This window comes from Leucoraja erinacea, chromosome 6, assembly GCF_028641065.1.
Source record: "Leucoraja erinacea ecotype New England chromosome 6, Leri_hhj_1, whole genome shotgun sequence".
In the NCBI taxonomy this organism is placed as follows: Eukaryota; Metazoa; Chordata; class Chondrichthyes; order Rajiformes; family Rajidae; genus Leucoraja; species Leucoraja erinaceus.
The window spans coordinates 3910754-3926004 of NC_073382.1; the positions used below are offsets into that span (position 1 = coordinate 3910754).

The 15251-nt window shown below is 45.6% G+C and overlaps 1 protein-coding gene across 1 annotated transcript in view; it reads left to right on the forward strand.

Annotated features, from left to right (window-relative positions):
* The window catches only part of oca2 (oculocutaneous albinism II), a 358288-nt gene that overhangs the window by 222918 nt on the left and 120119 nt on the right, over positions 1 to 15251 (forward strand). Inside the window, exon 15 of the mRNA XM_055636431.1 lies at positions 5628 to 5760. Within this exon, the coding sequence (XP_055492406.1) occupies positions 5628 to 5760 (133 nt within the window). The remainder of the gene's footprint in view (positions 1 to 5627; positions 5761 to 15251) is intronic.

A 15251-nucleotide genomic window follows, 5' to 3' on the forward strand; every position in this document is an offset into this window, starting at 1 on the left:
GGCGAACATGGATAGGTGATGTTTCTGGTCTGGACCCTTCAACAGACTGCAGGGGTGGTGAGCCGATGGTCCTGATTCATACGGTATCTTTCAATTCTATTGCCGATGAAACTGAATGCCACACTCACCAGGTTTGTTCACGTGCAGTAGACTTGGCCACGGGACTTCAGGGCTGAGTGAAGTCAGGAGAATAGTGCACTAGGCAGCAGTCTGGAGACCCAACCTCCAATATAAAATATCATTATATGTGCTATTGTATTTTTTGAAGCAATCATTGATTTTGTTTTTTGAAAGGAATCATTTGTCCTTAAATGCTTGCACTTCCAAGATCAGGTCAGGTCCGGGGGGAGTTCTCCCCGCCACGAGTACCATGTAATCCCGTGCTACCTGCTCCATGGTCGGATAGTCGGCGACTAAACCGTCTACCCCACCTGGTTTGCCAGGTGAGGAAGGGGCTGTGGACCTCCAGCAGGACCAAAAACAAGACCTGTCAAAGGACGGGTGAGCTTCTAGCGAGCCAACGACCATCCACACTTCAGCAGAAGTTGCGATCACTGTGGTACAGCATACAAAAAACAAAACAAGAATATTTATAAAGTGTCATAAACAATATCGAAAATAAATGAAATCGTATCTGGCCAAAAAGGAGCAGGAAGAAGCCAAAGCTAATTAATTCCCACCCCTTATTCAACTGCTTATAATTAACTTATACAAATGTTGCAGCTATATGTACACCATATGTACACCAGAAGCTATATGTACACCATATGTACACCAGCAGCTATTACACCAAATTATTTACATTTATACACTAATCAAATATTTACAAAGCCATACAAAAGAGAGAGGAAAAAAGAAAGAAGAAACAAAAAACCCTCATATACTATACAGTATCTTAGTCATATATACAATCCATCACCCTATAATCACCCTTCCCAATACAATCAGTATAACAAATATCCCACTCACAATCACCAACAATCACTATCCTCATCCCAATATCCTTTTGAATTTTGAAAACAAACTTGATTTAATTAAATGAATGAGGTCAGCAAGGGCACAATGGGAGAAGGGCCTGCTTCTGTTCCGTTTGACTCTCGTGTCCGATCACAATATTTTGCATAACAAGATACCCTTGAAATACAGAGAATTGTCATCCTGAGCTGAATGATATTACATGTTTGAAGAGTTTTTCCCTTGCCACCTTGATCATTTTGTTCCTCCTCCTGTATCTTTGTTTCTCTGAGCCATAAATAGTATGCAGCCTCCAATGTTGCCCATGTACATTTAGCAGCCCAGTCACTGTTAGCCTTCAGCAGGTATGCAGGCATTGAAATTGTAGAACAGCTACGCAGGGGACACTTACCAAAACTTCCCATTCTCTTATTACCACTTCTTTACAAGTTGGTGTTGGGAACCAGGGAATTTAGAAACATGACCAAAAGTAATCTGGCACTCTGGTGTGGTGCTGAGGGAGAGCAGCACCTCCATCAACAATTCACATCCATCACGGGAACAGAATTCCCCACCATCGAAGGGGTCTACTGGGACGCTGTCACAAGGGGTCACAGTTTAAGGATAAAGGGGGAAATCTTTTAGGACCGAGATGAGAAAAACAATTTTCACACAGAGAGTGGTGAATCTCTGGAATTCTCTGCCACAGAAAGTAGTTGAGGCCAGTTCATTGGCTACATTTAAGAGGGAGTTAGATGTGGCCCTTGTGGCTAAAGGGATCAGGGGGTATGGAGAGAAGACAGGTATGGGATACTGAGTTGGATGATCAGCCATGATCATATTGAATCGCGGTGCAGGCTCGAAGGGCCGAATGGCCTACTCCTGCACCTATTTTCTATGTTTCTATGTTTCTACAATAAGGCAGTCACCGCCATCAAGGACCCTCACCACCCTGACCACGCTCTAATTTCTCGCCTGCCATCGGGAAGAAGGTATGGGAGTCCAAAAACTGTAATATCCAGGTTCAGGATAGCTTCTTCCCAACAATCATCAGGCTCTTGAATGCCACAAACTCTAACCAAACTCTGAACTACAAACTGCCTAGGTTTCACTAGGTACTTTGGACTTTAATGTGTTTTTTTTTTGCACTCAATTGGGTATTTTATTTATTGCTCATTATTTTTTTAATTTGTTGATTATATGGAGTACAGTGTTCACAAACAAGTTGTGCTGCTGCAAGTATAAATGTCATTGTTGTCTTTCAGTACCCCACTGCTATAAAAGCACTAAATGTAGCCGCCAAGGAATGCAGGGGCGATACATACTAAGGGACTGTGATACACTGTGAAATCGACAGAAGGATGGAGGGTTGGGTGTTTATGCGTGCTATTTTCATGATATTTATTTTAGTTGTTTATCTTTTAATATTTTACCTTGTATGTATCGTTAGCTTTTAGAAATGTTTGAATGGTGCACTGACTGGCTGACATTTTTAAATTTCGTTGTACATGGTTCATGTTACAATGACAATAAAGAAACTATTCTATTCTATTCTACATATGACAATAAACCACTCGATCTTGCTGATGGGGCATCCATGTGGCCGCTCGAATGGATGGAAAAGCAGCCCAAACACTTTCCAAAAAATGTACTACTGTAGACTGTATTTCCTTCACTCCATAGATGCTGCTGCACCCGCTGAGTTTCTCCAGCATTTTTGTGTACCTGGGATTTTCCAGCATCTGCAATTCCTTCTTAAATACTATTGTAGATTCTTCTTTGATCTCCTGGCCAATTTTCATCCATCAGTCAAGATGATTAGTCACAGACACATTTGTAAGGGTTTGCTGCACGGACGTTTAGCTAATCGTTGCATTATCTATATCAAAAGAGGGACTTGCAGTAAATGGCCATCAGGAGTTTGAGGACTTTGTGAATTCGTGAAGGGTTCTATGTAAAACTAATTACTTTATTTAGACAGGTACATGGACAGCACAGGCTTAGAGTGATATGGGACAAACACAGGCAGGTGGGACGTGTAGGTGGGACATGTTGGCCGGTGTGGGCAATTGGGCCGAAGGGCCTGTTTCCACGCTGTATGACTCTAGGACTCTATTTATTTTCATTGAAACATAGAAACATAGAAACATAGAAATTAGGTGCAGGAGTAGGCCATTCGGCCCTTCGAGCCTGCACCGCCATTCAATATGATCACGGCTGATCATCCAACTCAGTATCCCATACCTGCCTTCTCTCCATACCCCCCGATCCCCTTAGCCACAAGGGCCACATCTAACTCCCTCTTAAATATAGCCAATGAACTGGCCTCAACTACCGTCTGTGGCAGAGAGTTCCAGAGATTCACCACTCTCTGTGTGAAAAAAGTTCTTCTCATCTCGGTTTTAAAGGATTTCCCCTTTATCCTTAAGCTGTGACCCCTTGTCCTGGACTTCCCCAACATCGGGAACAATCTTCCTGCATCTTGCCTGTCCAACCCCTTAAGAATTTTGTAAGTTTCTATAAGATCCCCTCTCAATCTCCTAAATTCTAGAGAGTTTAAACCAAGTCTATCCAGTCTTTCTTCATAAGACAGTCCTGCCATCCCAGGAATCAGTCTGGTGAACCGTCTCTGCACTCCCTCTATGGCAATAATGTCCTTCCTCAGATTTGGAGACCAAAACTGAGACATACATTGTTTCCTCTAACCCAAAGCATCGCACAATGAGAGTATTGGGAGAGAAATGTAAGCTGCTATCTTATGCTTTCAACGTTATCCTCTATCATTCCTCTATTAATATGGAAAAGTAACATAAATTCAATTTGGAAACAAGCACTTTAACCCTCTGAGTCTATGTCGACCATTAAGTAGCCACCTGCACAATTCATGAACTAATTCCATCTTATTGTGACCATATTCCCATCACAACCTCACAGATATCAACAGGCCAAGGGTAATTAAGCATGTATTTGCGATGTACAGTAAACCAAAAGAGGGGAGTTGTAAACTCCACATTAGAATTGAATCAATGTTGCTCAAGCTATGAGGCAGCAGCTCCACTAAGATGTGAACATTGCTAGCGTTTATAGTGCATCCATAATTCCCCTTGAGCCAAGTGAGTTTAGTTTATGAGTTTGGTTTATTGTCACGTGTACCGAGGTACAGTGAAAAGCCTTTGTTGCATGCTAACCTTTCAGCGGAAAGACAATGCATGATTCCAATGGAGCCATTCACATTATACAGTTACATGATAAAGTGAATAACGTTTAGTGCACGATAACGTACAGTAAAGTACGATCAAAGATAGTCCGAGGGTCTCCAATGAGGTAGAAAATAGTTCAGGGCTGTTCTCTGGTTGTTGGCTGTTCACAGCTGGGAAGGAAGTCCCTGAATCTGGAGGTGTGCGTTTTCACACTTCTATACCTTTTGCCCAATGGGAGAGGGGAGAAGAGTGAGTGGCCAGGGTGCGATTGGTCCTTGATTAGGCTGCTGGCCTTGCTGAGGCAGTGTGACGTGTAAATGAAGTAAATGGAAGAGAGGTTGGTCAGTGTGATGGTCTGGGCTGCGTCCATAATTCTCTGCAATAGTGTCCCGGAGGCCAGTTCGGAGTGGGTCTGCAATAACGTCTGGTCTAGACCTGGCATGGATATCAATCCATGCCACATGTTACTGAATCAGAGGGTTTTTTGTTAACAATCTGATACTGTCTTGGTCACGATGTTCATATCAGCTTTTGAATCCAGGGTTATACAAGTAATTGAATGTAAAATCCACAGCTACCGTGCTGGGTTGTGGTATTGCCACCAGCTCATCACTACAGGCCTGTGGATCGCACCTGTAGTAACACAACCACAATCTTATCTCTGTAGGGAAGTAAATTAAATTACCTTTTGCAACCAAAAAAAGGTTCCAAATGTACTTTTTAATCATTTGAAGTTCAATTTCCCCAGTGTTGTGGTGAGGTACTTCAGCAGTAATACAGGTCTCTGTACACCTGACCATAACTTAACCATTGCCATACTCCATGTTAGGAGAGAGATTGGTTTTAGGCTAAGGAAACGTCACTCCATTCAATATCCCTCCATTCAATATCCCTCCATTGTATTGTATATCTTTATTGTCATTTCCTGAGTATTCACATACCCAGAGGAAACAAAAAAACGTTGCTCAACCAGTGTCCATTCAGTGTGCATTAAAAATAAATAGAAATAAAAATACATATATCATGAACATTCTTTGCATATTCAGGTTTCTATGGTGAGGATTTTTTTTAGAGATCTGGCATTCAAACAGGCCCTTTGGCCCACCGAGTCTATGCCAACCATCAATCACCCGTTCACACCAATTCTATGTTATCCCACTTTCTCATCCACTCCCTACACATTTGGGGCAATTTGACCGAGGCCAATTAACCTGCAAACCTATGAGATGATGGAGGAAACCGGAGCCCTCAGTGGAAACCCACGCAGCAATAGAGAGACATGCAAACTCCACACAGACTGCATCAGAGGTCAGGATTGAACCTGGTTCTCTGGTGCTGTGAGCCAGCAGTTCTACCAGCGGCATCACTAAGCCATCCCACATTAAATGTTCGATGTAAAAGAGAGAAGTTATTATTGTACCGAGCAATTTGCTATGTTGAAGGTTTCTATATTTTTGCTCTCTCTCACCACAGGGCCTGCACTTTGCAGAATTCACAGGACACATGTTCGTTGGAATTGTCTTGGTCCTTTTGGTGTCCGTTCCCTTCTTGAGGCTACTTTATTGGAACAAAAAGCTCTACAACAAGGAACCAAGTGAGATTGTGGGTGAGTCAATTAAGGACATTCTTGTCCAATATTTCCTTAATGAAACCACCAGCTGATGTTAGAGTTAAAGGGAAGTGATTTAGCTGTCCGCTGCAATAGACAATAGACAATAGACAATAGCTGCAGGAGTAGGCCATTCGGCCCTTCGGCCCTTCGAGCCAGCACCGCCATTCAATGTGATCATGGCTGATCATCCACAATCAGTACCCTGTTCCTGCCTTCTCCCCATATGCCCTGACTGCTATCTTTAAGAGCCCTCTCTAGCTCTCTCTTGAAAGTATCCAGAGAACTGGCCTCCACTGCCCTCTGAGGCAGAGAATTCCACAGACTCACAACTCTCTGTGAGAAAAAGTGTTTCCTCGTCTCCGTTCTAAATGGCTGACCGCATATTCTTAAACTGTGGCCCCTGGTTCTGTATTCCCCCAACATTGGGAACATGTTTCCTGCCTCTAGCATGTCCAAACCCTTAACAATCTTATATGTTTCAATAAGATCTCCTCTCATCCTTCTAAACTCCAGAGTGTACAAGCCCAGTCGCTCCATTCTCTCAGCATATGACAGTCCCGCCATCCCGGGAATTAACTTTGTAAACCTACGCTGCACTCCCTCAATAGCAAGAATGTCCTTCCTCAAATTAGGGGACCAAAACTGCACACAATACTCCAGGTGTGGTCTCACCAGGGCCGTGTACAACCGTAGAAGGACCTCTTTGCTCCTATGCTCGACTCCTCTTGTTATGAAGGCCAACATGCCATTCGCTACCATCCTCATAGGAACTCAAGTGATGGGGTTTAAGCTGGAAAGAGTGCAGAGAAGATTTCCAAGGATGTTGCCTGGGCTTGAGGGCATGAGTTGTCTGTAGAGGTTGGACAGACTAGGACTTTATTCCTTGGAGCGAAGAAGGATGCGGGGTGACCTTGCAGAGAAGTATAATATCATGAGGGGAATAAATGGGGTCGATGCACAGAGTCGTATGTCAAGGGTAGATGATTCAAGAACCAGAGGACATAGGATTAAGGTGAGTGGAACAAAACGTAATCAGAACTTGAGGTGGAATTTTTCAAACGGAGGGTGGTGGGTATATTGATTGAGCTGTCAGGTGGGGTAGTTGCGGCAGGTATTACAACATAGAAACATACATAGAAAATAGGTGCAGGAGGAGGCCATTCGTCCCTTTGAGCCAGCACCGCCATTCATTGTGATCATGGCTGATCGTCCCCTATCAATAACCGTGCCTGCCTTCTCCCCATATCCCTTGACTCCACTAGCCCCTAGAGCTCCATCTAACTATCTCTTAAATCCATTCGGTGACTTGGCCTCCACTGCCCTCTGTGGCAGGGAATTCCATAAATTCACAACTCTCTGGGTGAAAACGTTTTTTTTCTCACCTCAGTCTTAAATGACCTCCCCTTTATTCTAAGGCTGTGCCCCCTAGTTCTGGACTCGCCCAACATTGGGAACATTTTTCCTGCATCTAGCATAACAACATTTAAAAAACATTTGGACAGGCGCATGGATGGGAGAGGTTTGGGTTGGCATGGCCAAGTTGGGCCGAAGGGCCTGTTTTCATGCTGCATTGCTAGAATGGTTGATAGCAAATTATTTGAGTTAAAGATGTTCGCTTACAGTCAGATCCTGACGTCAATGCACCCAGCTTGGGAAAGTTACTGAAAGGTCTTTATCCTAGAGGTCCTGATGACTATGTTTAGAGTGGCTTCCGGGTCACTGCTCGTGCGGTCGACCGGTCGGTGCAGAGAGTAGCTTTGAATGTTTGTCTCTTCGTTTACATACGTTACGTGAGTTGCAAGAGTGTTTGTTTTTGTTTTAAGTACATCGGGTGTCGATTGATGGTTAATTGCTGCCGTATAGTTCAGTACTTTCGTGGTGTGTTTGTGCGGGCGCTGCCACTACCTCACACACACACACACACACCGGACCAACGAGCTAACGTTAATTAGCCAGCTAGCTTCTTGCGTTCACCGCTCCAAAGTATGGACTTCACATGGACACTATGGACTCTTATGCTTCTACTGTTCGTCTTGGATTATCTGTCCACTGCATCATATGGATATACTCTTCCAGATAACCAACGGATTACTTACTGCAGGGACTTTTTACTTCAGCTGCAATTACACTTTCACCAAGCCCCTGCCATAGACAAGTTGCCGGAGGAGCTACAATGTAAACTCCCAACCGACCGGACAGGCACCCTGCACAACAATAGAAAGAAGGTAACGAGATGGGGGAGGAAGAAGAAGGGTGGAATTAAAGCAAGACTTAGGCGAGGAGAAAGTAAGCACCGTGCACTTCCCTCAGTGATCCTTGCTAATGTGCGCTCATTGCGTAACAAGACTGATGAACTGCAAGCTAACGTTTTTCACATGTATGAATACCGGACTGCTTCCATTCTTGCTTTCACTGAAACATGGCTGACTGGGAGTGACAACAGTGACAGCATGCACATAGATGGCTTTGGGTCTCCTGTAAGGTTAGACCGTGATACTGAACTGACTGGCAAGCACCATGGCGGTGGTGTCTGCCTCTACATCAATCCACGCTGGTGCAAAACAGTTGTTGTCAGAGAAGAACTGTGCAACCCTGACATTGAACTCTTGGCTGTCTCCCTGCGTCCCTTCTACCTTCCCAGGGAATTCCCACAACTGTTTTTCATTCTGGTTTATATCCACCCCAGAGCAAATGCATCCACTGCTACGGAACATATAAGAAATATGCTCGACAGACTCGAACTGATATCTCCGGACGCCCCCAAATTCATCATGGGTGACTTCAATCACTGTTCAATTGACAAGTCACTTAAAGGATTCTACCAGTATGTCAACTGTACCACCCGTCTAGGGAAAACACTGCACAAATGCTATGGGTCAGTCCCAGACGCCTACAGAGCCGTCTCCCTCCCTCCCCTAGGCTCTGCTGACCACAGCAGCATACTGCTCGCTCCTGCCTACACACCTGTGGTAAAGAGAACAGAGAAAGTCATCAAGGACATCAAACAGTGGACACCGGACAGTATTGACAGGCTTCAAGGGTGTTTTGAAATCACAGACTGGAATACCCTCACATCCTCCTCCACCAACATCAGTGAGCAAGCGGATATAGTCTCAGCATACATCACTTTCTGTGTAGACAATATTATCCCCTCCAAGAAAGTCACAATCTTCCCTAACAATAAACCCTGGGTGACTAAAGATCTAAAAAACATACTGAATACGAAAAAGAGAACATGTTTTACCGGTTCTGAAGCTGAGAAGAAGGAGGTAAACAGAGAGGTCAAGCGGGCCATAAAAATTGCCAAGCTGAAATATAAGAACAAAGTGGAGCAGACCTTTGGAAAAGGGAACCTCCGTGCGGCTTGGCAGGGCCTCAAGAACATGGCAGCAGTGAACTCTGTCTCTACCAGCCGCAAGCCCATTCAGGTAGCAGGAAGCAGCTTCACTTCACTCCCGAATGATCTCAACTCCTTCTACACCGGATTTGAAAAGGACAATAGCACCCAGCTAGAATCAATCGTCTCCACACTCAGACCTGATGACTCCGGCCTCAACATCAACATATCTGAGGTGGTGAGAGCCCTCAAAAGGACTAAAAAGAACACAGCTCCAGGGCCTGACAACATCTGTGGGCGGACCCTATGGCACTGTGCTGAGCAGCTGGGAGGTGTGTTTCAGCATCTGTTCCAGGGCGCTTTGACCAGCAGCACAGTCCCCGCGATGTGGAAAAACTCAACAGTGATCCCCATCCCAAAGAAGGGCACCACCAAGGTCCTGAATGACCTTAGACCGGTGGCTCTCACCTCCCTGATCATGAAGGCCATGGAGAGGATCATCAAGGAGCACATCACCAAGGCAACTGGCTCGATGATGGATCCATTGCAGTTTGCTTACCAGGCTGGCAGGGGTGTCGATGACGCAAAAATATTCATCTTAAACACCATCCATAAGCATCTGGAAATCCCCAAGGCCACAGCCAGACTTCTGTTTGTAGACTTCTCATCAGCATTCAACACCATGCAGCCACATATTTTGGCTGAGAAGCTCATCACCCGCTTCCACCTCAACCACCAACTCACTCTGTGGATTATAGACTTCCTCACCAACAGATCACAGAGGGTGTTGGTGAACCACACCTTGTCCGACACCCTCTTCACCTTCACTGGCTCTCCACAAGGCTGTGTCCTTTCCCCACTTCTCTTCATTCTCTACACTGATGACTGCAGATCCACCCAGCCAAACTGCCACTTTGTAAAATTTGCTGATGACACAGTTCTCCTGTCTCTTCTTCCCAGCCACACACAACATCACAGCTCAGCCCTGCAGGACTTTATAGTATGGTGTGAAAAGTCTTGTCTTGAGCTAAATATAAGCAAAACCAAGGACATGATTGTGACTTTCTCCCCCCAACAGAGACAGATGGCTGAGGCAGCCACCACTATCATCCAGCAGGAGCCAGTGGAGATAGTGGAGGTATACAAATACCTGGGAACAGCCTTCGACAACCTGCTAAGGTTTTCCTCTAACATAGAGGAAATCCTTAAAAAGTGCCACCAGAGACAGTACCTACTCAGGAAGCTGAAGTCATTTGGGATTAACAAAGACATTCTCACTACATTCTACTACGCATTCATTGAAAATGTAATAACCTTCTCTTTCACTAGCTGGTTCCACTCCATCACCCTGCAAAACAGAAACCGCCTGTTGAATGTGGTCAAGGTCTGCTCAAAAATCATTGAGCAGCCCGTCCGAACTCTCACTGCCCTATGCGACCAACAGTCTGTAAAGTTAACACGCAGGATTCTTCAGGACCACTCTCACATCCTGTTTCCTGAGTTTGAGTGGCTCCCCTCAGGACACATACTCCACTGTCCGGGTTGCCGGACACAGAGGAGGAAGGCAACCTTCATCCCCAGGGCTGTCCAGCTTTTTAATGCTGATCACTGACTCATGAACATATGAAATGAAATAACCTTCTATATGCACTATTTTAATTGAAGCACTTAGGAAGCACTTTAAAACTATTGCTATGTGTTGAATGTTGATGTGTGATTGTGCAGTGTGTCTGTGAAATGCGTGTGCTGGTTGATTGTGCAGTATGCGTGCTGCTTATGTTTGTTGATTGTGTCCCTTTTTAAAAAGCTACTGTAATGCGCCTTTTTAAATTGCCCCTCGGGGACGAATAAAGTGCTTTGAATTGAATTGAATTGAATAGAGTCGTGTGGCAATAGGCCCCTCCACCCAACCTGCCCACACTGGCCAATATTTCCATTCTACACTGGTCCCGCCTGGCCCATATCCCTCTAAACCTGTCCCATCCATGTACCTGTCTAAATGTTTCTGAAAGCATTGCGTGTTTATGCTACTGATCTGAACAAAATTAGAGTAGAGGAAGGAAGCAAGAGTCCTAAATCCTAACCAATCCTAAACTATAACAGGGAAGTCTTCAGATTGGAGTATCAACTGGGCTTTATTTCCATCAATTCCCTTCACTTCCTTCTTGAACCTGGGTGGGGTAGGACTGGCAATTTGGGCGACAAATTTGTCCAATTTGGGTCCAAAGTCATACACTTGTGGAGAGAGCTGCTGGTGGTGACAGACATGAGGAGTGGGCCGGGAGGAGAGGGGTATTGGCTCCAGCGCCTTCAAGATCGCCCCCGGGACACAGAGGCGGTCGGCAGAGGAGAGGGATGTTGGGTCGGGCTTACCTGGATCGGTGTCATTCCAGGACATCCAACAGATAGACTGGGCTTTGCACTGTTTGTGTTTTATTCTTTTTTTAAAAAACGGTGTCAAAATAGTGGCGACTGTGCATTTTGTGGTTGTGGAAAGGAATTTCACTGTTCTGTGCATACGTGGCAATAAGGTACTATTGAACCATTACAATAGATTCCAACCGGGATCTAGTGGAAATCTAGGGTTTAGTTTAGTTTAGTTTAGACATACAGTGTGGAAATAGGCCCTTCGCCCCACCGAGTCCATGCCGACCAGCAATCCCCGCACACTAACACTATGCTACATACACTAAGGACAATTCTACATTTCTACCAAGCCGAATTAACTTACAAACCTGTATGTCTTTAGAGTGCGGGAGGAAACCGAAGATCTCGGTGAAAACCCACGCAGGTCACATCGAGAAAGTACAAATTCCCTACAGACAGCGCCCGTAGTCAGGATCGAACCAGGGTCTCTGGCGCAATAATACAGTAGCTTTACTAGTGCGACACCATGCCGTCCTTTCAGAACCAGAATCAGAATCAGATTTTATTCGCCAAGTATGTTTTGCAACATTGGCCAGGTCAGTCATACAATTAAAAGCAACAGATCACTCAAAAACACATTTTAACATGAACATCCACCACAGTGACTCCAACACATTCCTCACTGTGATGGAAGGCGAAATAAAGTTCAAGTCCTTCCCTTGTGTTCTTCCTTGGTCGGGGGCCTCGAGTCCCCGTTGACGGGATCTTGACTCCCATAGCCGGCGGCGTTAGGGCCCTCCGCGTCGAGGCGTTCAGCTCCTGCATCGGGGGGATATCAGCTACCCCGCGTCGGGCGATCAAACCTCGCGTTGGGGCTGGTTGAACCTTCTGTGGCGATGGAGCTCCTGACTCGGCCTCTCCCGAGACTGCGAGCCCTTGATGGTAAGTCCGCAGGCCGCGGTGGGAGCGATCCCAGGCAAGGGATCCGCTCCGATGTTAAGTCCGCGCCCCGCGGTGGGGCTCACGACAGTCCGAGGCGGCTCCCAGCTCCAGCGATGGTAGGCCGCAGAGCCCGGAGAATGTGATCCGAAAAATGATCACATCTCCGGGAAGGTAAGAACCTGGAATAAAATGTTTCCCCCGATCCCCCTATCCCACTTACATTAAATCAAACTTTTAACAAACACTAAATTAACAAAGAGATGAAAAAACGAACAGACTGCAGGCAGGGCTGGCCATCTCCCCGGCGCTCCTGGGACAATCGAGGCTGGGGTGGTCCAGGATAAGTGGGAACCAAGGCATTCCTGCTCCTCCGTACACTGATTTAGCTGGGTTTCTCTTGGCCTCTTGTTTAAGAGGGTACTGCAGATGCTGGAGAATCGAAGATTACACAAAAAAGCTGGAGAAACTCAGCGGGTGCAGCAGCATCTTTGGAGCGAAGGAAATAGGTAACGTTTTGGGCCGAAACGTTGCCTATTTCCTTCGCTTCATAGATGCTGCTGCACCCGCTGAGTTTCTCCAGCTTTTTTGTGTAACCTTCTCTTGGCCTCTTGACCAGTTATGCCTTTCTCAGAATCCGGTTTGAGATTGTGGACTGCATTGCAATGGTCAAGCCTGGGGGAACCTTTCTCATGCAGAAAATAGCAAGATAATATCAGGCCACAGTGGGAATGCAGTGGAATCAGAAGATTGTCATAATTATCCTGCTTTTAACTGTCACCTGTTCAGATTTACCAGAATCAGAAGTTAAAATTGTTGCCACTGTTCCTAGAGTCGCTCTGATCTGCTTCTATTACTGTGGCCTGAGGTGTATTAGTGTGCTGTTACCCTAACAGTAATTTGGGGCTGCTTGATATTATTTTACAGTTGCTCTTCACACTCGCCTTGCCATTAACTCTAACTCAAAGGATTTGGGCAATTGATCGATCTATATCCAGCCATAGATACAGAGGAAGTGGCAGATTTTGATGTAATACTATGGAGCTGCAGATGCTGGCTCTTACCAAAGGTGGACACAAAATGCTGGGGTAGCTGAGCAGATCAGGCAGCATCTCTGGGGTCACAGTTTAAGGATAAGGGGGAAATCCTTTAAGACCGAGATGAGAAAAACATTTTTCACACAGAGAGTGGTAAATCTCTGGAACTCTCTGCCACAGAAGGTAGCTGAGGCCACAGTTCATTGGCTATATTTAAGAGGGAGTTATATGTGGCCCTTGTGGCTAAAGGGATCAGGGGGTATGGAGAGAAGACAGGTACAGGATACTGAGTTGGATGATCAGCCATGATCATATTGAATGGCGGTGCAGGCTCGAAGGGCCGAATGGCCTACTCCTGCAACTATTTTCTATGTATCTATGTTTCGGGTCGGGAAACCTTCTTCAGATTATTGTGGTGAGGAGGAGTGGATTAAAAAAATGGAAGCATCAAGAGGCAGAGTAACTCACGGCTGGCAACAGATGATCTCGGGTGCGGGGGTTTCCTGATAGGCAGATTGTTGGTCGAGGGTTAGACATAGGAGCACATGTGAGCCTAAGAGGGATATGTAATTGTGAATATCGAAGCTAGTTAGACTCTTAGTGGAGGAATGGGGAGGGGGGGCAGAAACTGGTTCACAGGTGGGAATGGGTTGGGGAGCAGAACGGGGAGAGAAAAGAGAAGGGTTTGTCGAAGTTATTTAAAATTGGAGAACTTATTGTTCACCGCGTTGGGTCGAAACTGGGTTGCTGTTCCTGAAGTTCGCGTGTGGGCCCACTCTGGCAATGGACGAGGAGGAGGTGCATTTTGATATTAGCCACCATAAATGTTTCCGAAGTGTCGAAGGGCCGAATGGCCTCCTCCTGCATCTATTTTCTATGTTTCTATGTCAGTTATTATTGGATACTTTCTTCCTTATTGTGAAGTGATTATTGATCTTATAGAAACTTACCAAATTCTTAAGGGGTTGGACAGGCTAGATGTAGGAAGATTATTCCCGATGTTGGGGAAGTCCAGAACAAGGGTTCACAGTTTATTCCAAGAGCGGCTCTGAACCGCAAAAGGATTTGAGTATAGGAGCAGGGAGGTTCTACTGCAGTTGTACAGGGTCTTGGTGAGACCACACCTGGAGTATTGCGTACAGATTTGGTCTCCAAATCTGAGGAAGGACATTATTGCCATAGAGGGAGTGCAGAGAAGGTTCACCAGACTGATTCCTGGGATATCAGGACTGTCTTATGAAGAAAGACTGGATAGACTTGGTTTGTACTCTCTAGAATTTAGGAGATTGAGAGGGGATCTTATAGAAACTTACAAAATTCTTAAAGGGTTGGACAGGCTAGATGCAGGAAGATTGTTCCCGATGTTGGGGAAGTCCAGGACAAGGGGTCACAGCTTAAGGATAAGGGGGAAATCCTTTAAAACCGAGATGAGGAGAACTTTTTTCACACAGAGAGTGGTGAATCTCTGGAACTCTCTGCCACAGAGGGTAGTCGAGGCTAGTTCATTGGCTATATTTAAGAGTGAGTTAGATGTGGCCCTTGTGGCTAAGGGGATCAGAGGGTATGGAGAGAAGGCAGGTACGGGATACTGAGTTGGATGATCAGCCATGATCATATTGAATGGCGGTGCTGGCTTGAAGGGCCGAATGGCCTACTCCTGCACCTAATTTCTATGTTTCTAACCGGCCCTGCTGAGTGCCCCCCACCCCCCCTGAACTGTCTCCCTCGGATGGTCACGACACACAACTTATTTATTTATTTTACTTTTCTTTTTCATCGGTTGGAGTTGCAAACTAAATCTCGTT